The 16636-nt window shown below is 36.9% G+C and overlaps 1 protein-coding gene across 1 annotated transcript; it reads left to right on the top strand.

Moving 5' to 3' along the window:
- The first annotated feature begins 23 nt into the window (after nt 1-23).
- On the top strand, nt 24-7432 carry LOC123865163 (glutamate--cysteine ligase regulatory subunit). Its single transcript, XM_045906032.1, has 6 exons — nt 24-679; nt 1568-1844; nt 5411-5557; nt 5871-5987; nt 6712-6897; nt 7222-7432. The coding sequence occupies exons 1-6, from the start codon at nt 584-586 to the stop codon at nt 7380-7382; spliced, it is 984 nt and encodes a 327-aa protein (XP_045761988.1). The 5' UTR covers nt 24-583; the 3' UTR covers nt 7383-7432.
- The last annotated feature ends 9204 nt before the right edge of the window (nt 7433-16636 follow it).

The following is a 16636-nucleotide window of genomic DNA, read 5'->3' as shown; positions in this document are numbered from 1 at the left end:
GATTGATGATGATGATTGATTTTGTTTTGTTTGTCTTACGCTCTCTCGGTACTCTTTCGATTTTTTCTACCGATTAAGTAGGTACCGATTCTTTCGAATTTCAAAGCACATTAGCACACTCAAAGTTCAATTCCGTTTTAATAGTTAAATTAAATGTTATCAATAGTAGTGTTATTAATGTAACTTACGAATATTATTTATAAACTAAACTCGCCTGTGATATGAGAATGTAATTGTAGGGCATAATTTTATTTATTGCTACAAACTATTTCGCCATCATTTATTTTTGTAGTTGTACGTCATGATTCCGACTCGTGCCGTTCCGTTGGTTTAACCATGAATTTCAATTTTCACTGCACAAGGCCGCTGGAGTTTACCGTTTAGTAGTTTATCATCCTCGTCCAAAGAGTATGTAATCACTACACTACGTTTTCCTCGTCCGTGGAGAGCGAACGTTTTTTAGCAATTAACTCAATATCTAAGATAAGATATCTAATAACTCAGTACTACATACATACTGGCCGAAGAACCGGCAACCTTGAACTTAAAAATTGTATGAAAATCGTTTGAGAATCCTTACACAATGTTACGAAGTGCATCGAAAGTGACTATAAACACAGGAAATGTGTTGAACCTTATAGATATAAAGAAGAAGGCTGGTCAAAATGTCACAGAAGAGGTTGGTTATTTTTTATTTATAAATCAGTACATAATAATTACTTCACAATAGCAAACTTTACATACCTAACATAGTTTTTCTTCATCTAAAGATTTGAATATACTGCATTGAGTTGATTTACCAGGTTATTGTTACTTAAGTAAGTTTATGTTAACAGGCCATGTTGTCATAACAAGTCTCTTGTTGGAGTTGATTTTCCTTATGATTGGTATAATACCCTTGCTTTCTGAACTTAGTTCAACATTTCAGTTATTGTTTTTTCAGGGTTCTGCATATCAAAAGGTTTAAAAGAACCCGTATAGGATCACTTTGTTCTCTGTCTGTTGTGTCTGTCACAAAAACCAATACTTAAGGTATTTCCTGTTGACCCAGAATCATGAAATTTGGCAGGTAGGTAGATCTTATAGAACAAGTAAAGGAAAAATCCGAAAACCGCGAATTTGTGGTTACATCACAAAAAAAATTAAAATGCATTCTCAAAAAAAATTACTTGACCAGTTTTTTATACTTGTTTTCTGCAACTTTTGAATTTTCCAAAATTCTTTCTCAAGGGATCTCTACGTCATAATAGCTATCTGCAGCCCAAACAGCCTAATCTGTCCAGTAATTTGATCTGTGCGATGATAGATCAGTCAGCCAGTCAGCTTTTCCTTTTATATCCTTTTTTATAAATATAGATTTATGTCAAATCTATCTCATTTCAACTCTAAGTATGACCAAAGTCTAAATATCTCTGTAAATCTCAGCCTACGGGCATAGCCTGCTTCAAAAGTCCATATCTGCTTCATTTTATATCAGCATAAGAATGGAATTTGTCTTGTCTAATACTAAAACAAAAATAATAGGCAAGAACCTAGTTTTATACTAATAAAACTTTGACAATTTCAGCTGTCAGAAAGCATAAAGCTAACCCTAACAGAATGGGGCTCTCAAAATGGTTTCCCTATAGTAAACGGTACTGCGCATACAGAATCTTCACAACATTCCGACTATGTGGTGGTGTCAACGTCCGCAGCATCCCATGAGGCAGTGGTCAATATCACACGGCCACATGATGATGTCCAGAATAAAATGGCGGAGGAGGAACGGAAGAACCTGAAAATCGGTGTTAAAATATTCATAAATGAAGACAGTACAACAGCTTTGAAGGAGTGTTTGGAAAATGGTTAGCTAATTTTGTAGTTTTTGCTGTTTTTCAACAAGTTTTATGTTTAGCTAAGTTTCTCATCGGAATAACACTAAACACTTCCAATGATATTGAATCATCATATTCATACATACAAACTACATACTAATATGATAAATGCTAAAGTGTGTCTGTCTGTCCGTGTGTCTGCTAGTTTTTCACTGCTCTTTCATTTTAATGACATTTGGTACAGAGATAGCTTGCATCCTGACGGTAGAGATAGTTTGCATCCTGAGGATAGACATAGGTTACTTTTGTCCCGGAAAATCAGAGTTCCCACAGATTAGAAAAAACCTTAAACCACGGAGACAAGTCGCGGGCATCAAAACTCATAAGTGTGAATAAAATTAAATTGTGGAAGTGCATTACAATAGTATATTGGTGCTAAGATAAGAAACTATGTCATGGACAATTTTTTTTTTTTTTTAATTTTAATTATATATCAAACTCCACTCACTGCTCCTCCGAGCTTTAGGAGTCTTAGCATAGCCATGAATGAGATAATAGTTCTTAGCTAATAGTTGTATCCTATGGATTTTGCCATAAAAAAATTTATCATCAATCAATTCAAAAGTATGTAATAAATAAACTTTATAGTCCTTTCATACCACACCACCATCATAATAAGCACTTATGAGTAATCAATTCTACTTCTGAGTACTGATGTCATGATGATCTGCAAAATAAGTAAGTAAATATACTTACTTGATATATTCTGACATGTAATTTTAAAATGCTTTTCATGAAGTACCTATCTGTTATATAACAACTGATGAAGCTTGGATGACGTTTGTCCAATTACCTATGAAATCAAGACGTGATCTGCATAATAACTATATTATATACAGGGTGTTTGGTAATTAGTATATAATGACGACACGTACCCATGCTACTTTGATCTGATAGCAATGCTGAAGTAAAATGACGAAATAAAATTATAAAAAATTCTATGACCAAGTTTTCATGGCCCTAATGTGCCCTAACTCACTGAGATCGTTAGCCTTGACCTATCTAAAGATGGCCAACGATTTCAGTGAGTTAGGGCACATTAGGGTTATGAAAACTTTGACATAATTAAAAAAAAAAATTGTATGGAATTTTTTATAATTTTATTTCATCATTATACTTCAGCATTGTGTTTATCAGATCAAAGTAGCATGGGTACGTGTCGTCATTATATACTAATTACCAAACACCCTGTATACTTCAACTAGATGAGGTCCGCAACTTTGCCGGTTTAGGTTTTTAAAATTGTATCTATGATTTCCTAGGATAAAAAGTAGCCTATAGATATCAATCTCCAGGAGACAAGCTGTCTCTGTACCACATATCACACTTAAATTATAAAGGCGGAAGTTTGTACGTGTGTGTGTGTATGTATGTTTGTTACTCTTTCACGCAAAAACTATTGGACGGATTTGGCTGAAATTTAAAATCCAGGGGATTAATATATAGGATATATAGGATTAATATATATACTTTGTATCCCGGAAAATAAAAGAGTTTCCACAGGATTTAAAAAACTTACATCTACGCGAATGAAGTCGTGAGCATTAGCTAGTAGTTTATATCTGTGACTTCCGTCGTCGTCGGATTTAATTTTTTACAGATCTCATGGGAACCCTGTGATTTTGCATAAAAAAAAATAGATCCTGGGTATACAAGATCTCAGTACCGAGTGTTAAGATCAATTAAACGGATAAGCTGTGAAAACATAGCAGAAAGGCATTTATATTATTAGTGTGGAATCTATCTATATATAAATCTATAATATCTATAAATATCTAGGAATAGTATACCTACATATAAATAAACAATTGATTACTATTTACTGAACAAGCACTAAAGCTATGGTTTCCTCCAAAAGCGGTGCCGTTTTTAAACGGACGCAATATGATGACCTCAAAATGACGGCCGTAAACATGTGGAATGTTAGAAACTGCATTGACCGTTTTATTACGGTGAACAGACCACAAAGTACGCGTCAATGGTTGAAAATGGACGAACTTGATTTAGCGTTACTAATATATAAGATGAACAATCATCAGAAGACGAAAATAGTCTAGTCTTTATGTTTTAAATTATATAGCACATCATGAACCCGCACAAAATCAATTAAAATTTCATCATCCTCGCTGGTCCAGTTGATGAAACTCATTTTGAACAATAAATATTTTAAAATGACACGAAAATTAATATTACGCTTGAAAATACCTTCACCGCTACATAAAAAAAACGTTGACAGACACTTCGACACCGACAAGACGGCCGTCATGCAAATGGCGGTACCGCTTTTTGACGTTACGGTGTCAATTACCGTTATCTAGGAAACCGCGCCATATTGTTTACATAGACAACGTTCTAGTGACGTCATTCACCGCTGTATTAAGGCCGCTACATGATGGCACCGCTTTTGGAGGAAACCAGAGTTTAACTCATCATTGAGATAACAATCAATCATTATACCTGTCATTTATTCTTCACATTGCAGAATGACAAGATACAATACTATAATATTTTATTAATATGAGTAGGTAACTAAATACTTGAAAACTAGAATGCTATAAAAAGGGATTGTTATACAAATAAGAATATATCCAAAACAATACATTGTAAAGCAGTTGTTTAATGTTAGAGATGAATTATCTCTTAAGGCTATAAAATAAATAACACTCGCACAAATCTACTTCAAAATCACACATTGTTAAAATATTTTTTAATTACTAAGTATTACAATTCAAGTATTATTGAATAAGTTCAGATAATGTTATATTATGGTCTAGACTCTAGATGCTTGGCAGGTAACTACGTTACGATTAGCGTTAGGGCGCCTTCTGCCGCAATAACGACAAAGGAGGCAGCGGCTGGGCGTTGCGGCAGCGCTGCTTTGTTAATACATATACCTAAATAAAAAGGCGTGATTCAGCGCTACACCAGCGCTTGCGGCCGCGCGTCTGTTCATCGACCGAAATTATGTGGATTTACAAAGCAGCGCTGCCTCTGCGCGGCTACTTTGCGGCAAATTTGAAGGCGCCCTTAAACTTTGACAACCAATAAAATGCAAAGTAGCATGCACAAGTTAGTATTCATTCTGCATGATTAGCTAAGGTTAAAGCTAAGATATAGATCCAAAGTTGACAAATCCTTCAGAGTTTCTTTTTCTTTTCTTGTTTGGTGGCTTTTTGTAGTGCCAGACCAGCACAATGCACTTCGCCCGTTGTCGCCACCTTAGTTATTGATCATTATACTTATTTTTAACCCCCAACCCAAAAACACACGTCAAACTTATAAAGTTTGACGTGTGTATCTGTGTATCTGTCTGTGGCATCGTAGCTCCTAAACTAATGAATCGATTTTAATTTAGTTTTTTTTGTTTGAAAGGTGGCCTAGTCGAGAGTGTTCTTAGCTATAATCCAAGAAAATCGGTTCAGCCGTTTGAAAGTTATCAGCTCTTTTCTAGTTACTGTAACCTTCACTTTTAAATTTTTAATTTACACTTGTTCAGAAATTATTCAATCAACTTATTTATGTTCGTTATGTTTTAGTGTTCACAGCCCTACAAACTGAGCACATAGAGAATGTAATCCTGTCATACAACCCGGACATTCTGCACCGAGATGAGGTCAGGGATGACACCACTGTCAAGAACAGCTTTACCAAAGCATCCCCAATATCGATAGGAAGTAATGTTGGTAAGTGGCATTGAATTATTTAATTATATAATACTAGACTAGCTGACCTCTCCCGGCTTTGGTCGAGGGGAATTTATTTGAAAATCAGTGTGTTGATGGAATTTTTTAGGAATCTTGAAACACACTTCTTCATTTTAGACTGTAAGTCTACATATAGTCTTTAAATATTTCATAAAGCAACCGCTGTGCTTCTTGCTGGTTCTTCTAGCTTGAAAAGGAATTTCGAATAAGGCAGTGAATAGCGATTCAAAAAACTTGTAAAACTTTATTTGAATAAAAATGAATATTTTTATAGTAAATGATTTGTTCGCAGCACGCATGTCGAGTACAGAAGTTGATGCGGACAGCGAAGCAGACGCGAGGAAGTGTGAAGCGATACTGCCCGGTATTAAGGTGTTGTGGGCGGTGCTCGAAGATTACGTTAAAGAGGGTAGGTGAAAATATTTTTCTAACTAATTGATGTTAACAAACCAGTGTGGTATTTTTCTTAAGTAATCACACTATCACACTTCACACTATCACACTAATATTATAAAGGCGAAAGTTTGGCAAAAACCACTGGGTGGATTTAGCTGAAATTCGGAATGGAGATAGATAATATCCTGGATTAGCACATAGGCTACTTTTTATCCCGGAAAATCAAAGAGTTCCCACGGGATTTCGAAAAACCTAAATCCACGCGGACGAAGTCGCGGGCGTCAGCTAGTCTTTCATAAAGTTGCGAAGCAGCAGGGCACATATAGTTTAAAAAACCGATAGATGTTGGGGTCTAAGGTGGTAGAATGATGACCTTGCATCGGAAAGCGCAGTGTTGGAAAACCTCCACTAGGTGGGCAGACGACATCAAACGAGTTACAAGGAGCCACTACATTCAAGTAGGCGGTGTGTGGAAGAGCCCTACAAGAGCACTATGTCCAGCTGTGAACGTAGTATGATAGTAGATGATGATTTGAATGTTTTACATCACAAAACGCCACAATTTTAATTTAGGCATTTTGCGTTTTTGGCGTTGTGCTAATAAATGGTTATGCTATTAATTAGCTGTTGTTGTAAAAGGATCCAACCCACATTGAGTAAAAACTGACTGCTTGGGTTGGATCCTTTTCGCGTAAAAACGTCCAATCGGCTAAAATATTTCACTTGTTTTTGTCTAGGACGCGTCCAACAATTAGGCGTAGCGGACGTAGGGGGTGGTTGTCTCAGGAAGCTCCACGCGTGGGCGCTGGTCAAGCCCACGATCGCGCAGATCAACCTTGCCTCGTGTTGCGTTGTACCGCCCTCTCTACATGCCTTCTGCAAAGCCAACGATGTGCAGTTACTTACGCACGCGGATCCTCCTGGTAAGTACTGAGCACGTGACGCCATCATGTATCCTCAGAAAGTTCCACTGGAGACCAGGGTGCCCTGTCCTCACGGATGACGTCTTAAAGTTAAAAAGCTGTTTCCACACGCTGGGGGTAGCGTCCATTACTTGTCATGATTGAAATTCGGGTGACGGTTAATTTCGATTGCTTCAACTATAATGGACATCACTCACGATATAGTTTAAAGGTAGTTTTTAGCCAAAATATTTCCCTAAACTGACCTAAAGTTGTTGAATTCCGATATATTTCAAAGGCGAGCTATTTATTCGAAAAATAATATCGATTATTTATTTTTTCCAGATCTTCTTTCACTCGCCGCAGTAAAAACATTATCAGACGCGGGCATCGGTTGTAACAACTTGGACTGGTGCGCGAGGTACCAGGTTCACATCAAGTGCAGAGGGGTGCTTGCTCTCAAAGGATATGTGTGTAAAGCTACGCTAGGGAACAAGGGAGATTGACACAATACTATACAATAATAAAAAAAATAGATATATTTTTAAAATATTAATTTAATAGTTTTTTAGCCTTACGTGAGGCCCGGTATCCAAAGCGAAATGTTTTTATACTCTATCCATGGAAATAATTTAGTATAGCGCTCACTTTGTTGCGTAATCCAATACAAATGACAGAGGCAAAAATCTCAGTGGATGTTAATCATTTAATCACAAAATTGTTTTCAGAAAACAATCGCAATTCATAGTTGTAAGTTGATTTTGTAAACTTAAAGGTACTAGGGTTCCAAATGCGCCTTTCAAACACCTTTGCAAAGAGCGCACAGACACACAGAGAGACCGATACACAAAAATTAGAAAACAATGTACGATGAGTGTTAATTTAGCCATAGAGAGTAGTTGACGGCCATAGACTTGTCAGAACGAGAGCGGTGAAGTGACGCGACGACGGTCCAGTTCACGTTACATAGTTCAATTTTATAGTTTGTGATTCAAAATGGTTAACTTACCGAGATTTTTGACTCCTGTTATTTGTGATTGGTTGTTCACTCAAAATGGTTATCGTCAGCTGAAATTTTTGGCTCTTGTCATATTTTGTATAGAATTACGTATTAGAGAGAGCGCTTTACTGACTTCTTTCCGTGGATAGAGTGTAGCAGACCAATTAGATTTTATTGAAAGATGTCGTGAAAATATGATCACGTCATCTATCAATATTCTGCGGCTTGTGATTGGCTGAAGGTTAGTATTTTTGCTGGAACAGTGCATTTTAGCCAACAGTCAGAGAGTACTGGCCAATAAGAGATGATTGCGATTGTCATTTTACCGTTGAGCCTCTGATTAGTCTGTTAAACATTCTTCGCGGACTTCGTCTGTGTTGGTGTTAGCTGGCGGGCGTGCTCTGCCTTTTTGCAGTGTTTTTTTTGTTAAAACTGACTGGAAAGCGCTCTAAAGGGGTGCCGTGCGTATGTCGCCGAGTGCCGGCACAGACGGGGTCCATACTTGTATAGTTTAACTAACTTGTTACAAATAACTACAAACTTGACATTGGCTAATCTTTGTAAAGCCAGATGAAAGAGAAAAAAAAAACATTCTTCGCTCCGCTTCTCTTAGCTTTGGTGGATACTGGGCCTAAAAGGACCCAAAAAAGTTTTTTACCCTTTTGGGTCCTATTTTAACTATGACCAATTTATTTTGCATTGATTTTACAGATACTGAATTGAAAATGTAGATGCATACATTATAATTTATTATATAAATAATAAAGTATTATCTTTATGAATATTCATAATTATTTTTGTTATAATAGTTTCTGAAAAGCAATAATTACTTGATGTTTGCTTGGTGCACTTTTTATTAAAAATTTGTTTACTTATACACCATAAGCTATTAGCTAATGTTCCTAGAAAAATCTGGCAATGTTTAATTTGTAATTTTCTACCAGCTGTTCTGGATTCAAACAATGTTTTCTTTGTGCATGTAACTTGGTGTTGCCAGATTTTGCCATAAAAATAATTAAAATTCGAATAAATAGTGAAGAATACAACATAGTAAGAATAACAAAATTGTGATATAATGCGTAAAAAATGAGTTTTCACGCGCCGTTTTAAGTTTGTGTGAAATGTCCTGTCAAAGTACGCGATTTTAGTTTTTATTTTACAGGTGAACCGCACAATTATATGACATGACAGTTGACCCATAGAGTTAAAATGGCGTGTTAGAAGTCATTTTATACGGACTATAATATATATTATAATATTATAATTATGTGGATTAGTGTTTATAACAACTGTAACATTATTTGTATAAGATTCAAAAAAACCGTAAACGTATTAAACTACAGGGCATTTATTTTTCTGCTAAATCCTTTGAATATTATGACAGCCATTTTAATTTATTAAGTTCAAAAAATTTATTAAAAAAAAAATGAAAACGCACCTACACTGAAGGTAGGATAGGCGCGTCGAAAATTAACTAAATTAGTATCCAGTGGGCCTAAAATCTAAATTTAAATTGATAATTGACTTTTTTTTAATTATTATTTGCGAAATATTTCCTGTAATGTAATGCAGCTGTCCATAAACAGTATATAGGTACTTAATATAAGGTTGTATTTTCATTTACCACAGGCTTGGTATATGAAACAAGGCTAATTAATAGCTTTTTTTTTTTAACTTTCCATATAGCGTTAGGTAGCTTCTTGATCTTGATCGACTTTTGCTGGAACAGTTATTGGTATGTGGTATAACTTTTTACTAGAACTTAACTTTACTACTAACTAATAATAAATTAATTTAACTAGAACAACGGTTGCTAACATCTGAACTTTAACTTAAAGAAAAGGCGTTTTTCACTTTTATTACTTGACTTATCCTAGACGTTTTAAACTTTTTAAGTACTTATTAGTCTTAATTTACACATTTAGTACTAATTAAAATTTTCTTATTATTTTCCCATAGTGTGTTACAAATTATATTGATAAAATTCCACCTAGTAAACGTAAAATTATTAAGTGATTAAGAACCTTTCCACATATTCGCTTTTTACCAGGATATGTTTTTATGGTTATAAACTTAAATACTTAATTATAAAAACATTTTTGGTTTACAGTGTGTAAAGGCCCTCAGCGTATGTGAAACTAAATGTTATACTTCTGTATTAATTAAATTATTATTACTAAGTTAAAACTTAAAAAGTGTTAATAATAAAGTATTTATATTATTACTTATAGATTATTTAATTTTTCATTCCCTTACTTACCTATAGAACGCGACAGGTCGAGTTGGCAATCGAGGTGGGGACGCCCCGCACACCCCAATCTCACCAAAGTTGATATTATTCGAGCGTCGAAATCACACGAGTAGATATCGAAACACTTCAGCGTAAATCAAGATACATTACTTTAGACTTTTTTATTTCGATTCTCGAATTCAATCAACGTTGGTGAGCTGTAAAATCCATACTAATATTATAAATGCGAAAGTGTGTATGTCTGTCTGCTGCTACCTTTTCATGGCCCAACAGTTTAACCGATTCTGACGAAATTTGGTATACGGTTAGCTTATATCCCAGGGATGGACATAGGCTACTTTTTATCCCGGAAAATCAAAGAGTTCCCACGGGATCTTTAAAAACCTAAATTCGCGCGAACGAAGTCGCGGGCATCCTCTAGTTTCATACGAAAGCACACTGAAGCGCAACATAGACAACTTTACCTATTAAGGTTCATGAGATACAGGCCGTTGACAGATAGACGGATGGACGAACAACGGAGGCTTCGGTGGCCCCGATGACACCTTTCAGGTACGGAACCACAAGAAGTGTCCGTCTGTCTGTCAGCGGGCTTTATCTCGTGAACCGTAATAAATAGAAAGTTAAAATTTTCACAGAATGTGTATTTCTATTGCCATTATAACAACACATATAAAAAATTTCAAATGGCCGCCATGGAAATTTCAAAAGTTTCTTGTACGAAGGTACGGATTACGGAACCCTTCTCGTGTGAATCCGATTCACACCTAACCGATTTTTTTTCTTTCGGTTTGAAACCATGAATCTATCATACATTCATGCCTGAAACCAATAAATCGCATAAACTTCAAGTTTAACCATAGACCACCCTCGTGCGTCGTAATATTAACCAATTTATATTCAGAACCTGCCACTGCAAGGAGCAACTACGAAATGAAGCGAATAACTTTATAATTGTATAAAAATAAAAAGGGGTTAGCAGGAAACCGGATATTGCCTTCCGCGGCGACCCTACGCTTCCGGTGGGGTTTTATGCTGGCTATCGTGGCATCTATCGCTTATGCAGACAGGTTAGCTGCATCAGGTGTTAGGAATATTTAAGTAATAAGTAGGTATGTTGCCATTTTTTTCTCTCCTACGTAGGAGTAGGTAGATATACTTTAACGTAGTAACCTACTGTTTTTAGGGTTCCGTACCTCAAAAGGAAAAACGGAACCCTTATAGGATCATTTTTGGGAGGGGCAACGCACGCACAACAGACAGGAATGTTTAAGTGCGGAAACCAGCCCAGACAGAAGAAAGAAAGAAAGAAGGATCACTTTGTTGTTTGTCCGTCTGTGCGTCCGTCGTGTCTGTCAAGAAAACTTATTTGGTACTTCCCGTTGACTTAAAATCATGTTTGGCAGATAGGTATACTTAGGTATTATAGCACAAGTAAAGGAATAAATCTGAAAACCGTGAATTTGGGTTTAAGTAGGTAATTTAAAAAATTAAAATGTGTTTAAATTTTCAAAGTAAGATACTAAACCAAGTGGGGTATCAAATGAATGAGCTTTACCTTTATATTCAAAAACAGAGTTTTATTTATTTATAAGCACAATAGTTTCTGATTTATTATGCAAAATGTCGGAAAAATACCTGAGTACGGAACCCTCAGTGTGCGAGTCTTACTCGCACATAGCCGGTTTTTTCTCTCTTGAATACTTAGGGAAGCATGACATTGCCGGTAGGGTAGGGTAGCCATGGCCGAAGCCTCCCATCAGACCCGACCAAAGACAAGTTAGAAATTATAAATACCCAAACTGCCTCTGCTAGGAATCGAACTCGGGATCTCCCACATACATGACAACGGTCACCACTACGCCAGGGAGATTGACAAAATAGGTACCTGCTTGAATGTCTTTAGTACATACTAGCGACCCGCCCCGGCTTCGCACGGGTGGACATTTATTTTTTCTATTTTCCGGGATAAAATATAGCCTATACGGATTCGGAAGAATCCCTCTAAGTAATGGTAAAAGAAATTTTGAAATCGGTCCAGTAATTTTTGAGCCTATTCAATACAAACATACAAAAATACAAAGGTTTCCTCTTTATAATATTAGTATAGATGTAAGTATCTAGTAGGTAGGTAATATGTATGTATAGTGAGGTAGGTAGGGATGTGATGTAATCAAATTATCTAGAATTGCACAATAGAGAGTTGTGGAAAGCGGGGGAAATTGTGCGGGGACAATTTTGGCGAGATCTGTCCCGTGCGCACGCTTCACTGTCACGTACCGTTCGCAAATACAGTACCCGGCGGCGGGAAAATGAAAATATTGTACATCGACCTTTAGAAAGAGATAACGGTTTCGTAGAGCGTTGTCTCTGTCGTTGAGACTGACAAAACGTCACAGGTATGAGTTACAGAGACAACGCTCTACAAAGCATAATGCTCATGCTCATGCTAAAGGTTTCGTGACGGCTTCCTGTAGAGAGGTATAATTTATGTACTATCTAAATAAAGCCGAGTAATTAAGACGTCAGCCTCCTATTCGGAAGGTCGGGGTTTGATCCCGGGTTTGTAGCTGAAAAGATATGCATTATGACATCCCACGCCTCAGATAAGTTTATAATATTATTTTGTATAGGCAGACTGGTCAAATTAGATACTTACCCAACTAGTTTGAAAAGATTACAGCCTGCTAAGTGATAATTTGTCTGGTTAAATATCAGTTAAACTATTAATCGAACTGAGACCGGAATATACCAAACTAGAACCATAATATACATGCGAAAGTGTGTTAGTTTTGCTTTCTTGGTTTACACATACCTACGTATTACGTACGTATTCCGGGAATCGACTTTATACTATGTAGAGATAGAGATCTATCTGATGATAGATCTCTATCTCTACATAGTATCTTTACCGCGATGATTCGCGGTCATTAGCTAATAAATAATAGATAATATTAAAATGCAAAAGTAAAAACATGATAATTTATTATACATATACTTACCTATGTAATAAACAGTAGGTATAATGTTTTTGTCAACCGTACGATCCCTGCAAGTCTAAGTTCAGCGCGTGCACTCATCGGCGTGAAATTGTCGCACTCTTGCTTTCTCGTCAACGTCCTTTCGCTTTAATTACCTTGAAGCATATTATTGTCATTGCCGAGGTGACTGACCCTAGCCATATTGCATGAATATTGCATTCCTGTATCACGTACGCATTTTATACCGTTATGTAGAGTCACAAACCAGCTAGGTAGGTCTGATTTCGAGAAAGAGGTCAGCCACCAATCCAGCTCGGTTGGGCAGTGTTCGGGAAACTTCGAGATGTTTACAAGAGTTAATGTAGTTCTATGGTAACATTTCTTGGAGGCGGTGCCAGTGTGGAGCCACAAACAATATGAAGATATCTAAACAGTTCGTGCGGCCAATTGGCACCGGCTCCAAAAAATGTAATTATAGAAACTACATTAACTCTTGTATACTTAGATAGGTACATAATTACATTCGGTAATAAATTAAATTATTTTTTACTGTTTTAGTGTTTGTGGATATTGGAGTCGGTTTTTATTATATTTTTGAAGTTTTTTACATGTCAGTCTTCGACACTTGGTGGTAAATGAAGTAGGTAAGTAGGTACTTACCTAGTCGCGCGTCGCAAATGCGACTAACAGCCAAAAGTAGCGTTAACGAAACGCGCTACTGAATCGCTGTAAAAAGTCCACGCGGGCGACCTCGCTAATATGTCTAAACTCTTTTTTACATCCGTCTGAAGACTATCATCGGTGATGTTACTTTCGCAACATAACGACAATCCGACGCGGCCGGTGGAGATGAGTGTGAAACGAACACGCCCCAGATACAATCTTGATTGCTGTGGAGGATCTTTACAGAAGTTACGTCGTTTGTCTGTTTTGGAGAGTTACAGCAATTTTGTAGGTAGGAATAGGTAGGTGAGCTAGAACCCTAAGTGGATAGGTACTAAACCTTCGTACTGCTACACAAAATGTTGGAGAAGCACCACAATAATTTTTATAAAATACCTATATCTCAAAAATAATGGAAATAACAGGAATGGAACGGGTTGGATTCAAACCTGTGTCTCTCTAGGTATCGCATCCGAACCTACTTACCTACTTAGTAGGTAAGTAGCTTACCTACTTACTATAATAAATCTATGCGCCCGAAGCCCCTTTGACCACTAGACCACGGTTCACATACCCCCAGTGCCGATAGATTGTATGTACCTATACCTACTTATGGGTATAAGTGAAACAGGCCTATACCTATTGGTCAAAGTCACTCCGGGCGCGATACCTAGCGAGAATCTAGCACTAGAATAAAAAAATCCTTAAAGTTAGGTAAAACTGCACTATCATACAATTATACCTAAATAGGTACCTAGCACCATATGTACCTAATAAGCAATACCACCACGCAACACTACATTGATCCTTCGGCCTTCCAAACACACTCTACGCACCCTAGTAAGTATCTAGGTACAGGCTGCTCTGGTGTCGGAGTAAAACGTGCAGAGTCCTGTGGCATCCTTGGCGTGAGAGATACCTATTGCGAATCTCTACTGATGCTGTGCTTGTTCGGTCACATACTAAGTAACCCTCAAAACTACGTGGGTCACAGGTGCCTTTACATGCTCGTCGTTGGCCAGCGGTCCCGAGGTTGGCCCAAAAAACCAAAAACCGTGGAATGGAACATTGCCAAGCAGATGCACGTGCCAATGGTCTGTTAGTAGGAAAGCAGACCCTGGTGTAAGGTCGGAGTAAAGGCAAACGTTAAGTAGGCAGAAGAAGACATTCCTACTTATATATGGCTAGGAGGGTCTGATCTTGACTTTAATTTTAAAGGAACGACCCTGGGGTTATCCTAAGCTTATTTATGACTAACTAGAGGATGCCCGGGACTTCGTCCGCGTGGATTTAGATTTTTATAGATCCCGTGGGAACTGTTTGATTTTGCGGGATAAAAACTTGCCTATTTCGATGACAGGGACGCAAGCTAGTTCGGTACCAAACATACAAATCGGTTAAGTGGATGGGTCTTTAGGAATCCCGCGGGAACTCTTTGATTTTCCGGTATAAAAAGTAGCCTATGTCCCTCCCCGGGATATAAGCTAACCCTGTACCCGTCAGAATTGGTTACACTGTTGGGCCGTGAAAAAGTAGCAGACAGACAGACAGACACACTTACGCATTTATAATATTAGTATGGATTCTTTAATTTTTTGTGTGGCTCTTACTTACAAACGATATTTCAACCTGATTTGGCATTTGAATAAAGAGGATTTTCAACCAAAGCGGCAGGCTACGAAGGGCGGCGCGGGCAAGCCGCCCCTCGTAGTGTGCCGCCCCGGTTCTATGGTCCCTTGGCTCCTAAGGTAAACACATCCCTGGAGGTAGGTGCTAATTAGTAGGTAGGTATAATCTATTAAAAAAAATCTTTGGTAAATGTATGTGTAATATACCTACCTAAGTACAGGTGCTAGTTTTCACTGAACGATGTCAGCTGAAATCTGGTTGAGATTGAGAGTTGATTATTCCTTTTTTTAAGATTTAGGTATATTAATTGATACTACCTACCCATTGTTTTGTTTGTGGATGAACTTAAAAAATCATGCATGTAATTTATCAACGGGAGATGTACCTACCCATGGAATATGTACCTATCTTTTAAATAATAACAATTATAAGTTTAATAAATGAAAATATGATCATTAATTAAGTGGGTAGATACCTACCTACCTACTTGTTTACATAGGTATAGAACTTGCATGTATTTATGTAATAAAATTAATCTTTGACCACTTAAAAAACTTGATATAAACGATAACTATCGAACGCACTCGTCTTTAAAGATAAATAACATAAAAAAGCCCGCTATGTAAAACTGTCTGTATCATTTCCTCCTACCTACGAAAATTGGCCGATCGCCATCTGGGATGAAACCAAAATGGCCACGTCTACATTTTGGTCCATAAAGATGTAAACAACATGTTATCTCTCTCTTATATACGACTAGATATACAGTACGACAGAGACAAAAAGATCGGATGCAGTTTCACAACCAATGAATCGTGTCCACTGTCTGCTTGCGCCTACGCATCCGATGCCAAAATTATCTTTTAAACTCAACTTTCAGTATATTTTTTTAAGTTTTTGGTTTAACTGATCTTTTAAAATGTTTAAGTTTTTTTAAATCTATTAACTCTAAAATTTAATCGTTAAAACGTTTAAAATCCAAGTTTTCATAAAACTTAAAAATTTAACGAATCCGAGATGATTTTTTACTAAATAATACTTTAAGTTGAGAGTGTTAAGATTGAATATTTATTAATGGAAATGTTAAGTACTTAAGCGGTTTCGAAGATGTAATTGCAGAATAAGATCCGTGTTAAATCATCTGCGATAGTAGTGTCGTCCTTTTTTTCTTTATTCATATTATCAGAAGTGGGATAGAGACGGTCGTTTTCTCTACGTATGCCCAAGACGCTTGCT

Source organism: Maniola jurtina, chromosome 5, assembly GCF_905333055.1.
Source record: "Maniola jurtina chromosome 5, ilManJurt1.1, whole genome shotgun sequence".
NCBI lineage: Eukaryota > Metazoa > Arthropoda > Insecta > Lepidoptera > Nymphalidae > Maniola > Maniola jurtina.
This window is presented reverse-complemented; position numbering and strand designations above follow the sequence as displayed.

What these genes read in the sequence shown, in the direction of transcription:
- LOC123865163 (XM_045906032.1), top strand. Translation starts at nt 584, where the DNA reads ATGTTACGAAGTGCATCGAAAGTGACTATAAACACAGGAAATGTGTTG. An exon ending in GTCAAAATGTCACAGAAGAG is followed by an intron (nt 680 to 1,567) that starts GTTGGTTATTTT and finishes TGACAATTTCAG; the next exon opens with CTGTCAGAAAGCATAAAGCT. An exon ending in ATCGATAGGAAGTAATGTTG is followed by an intron (nt 5,558 to 5,870) that starts GTAAGTGGCATT and finishes ATTTGTTCGCAG; the next exon opens with CACGCATGTCGAGTACAGAA.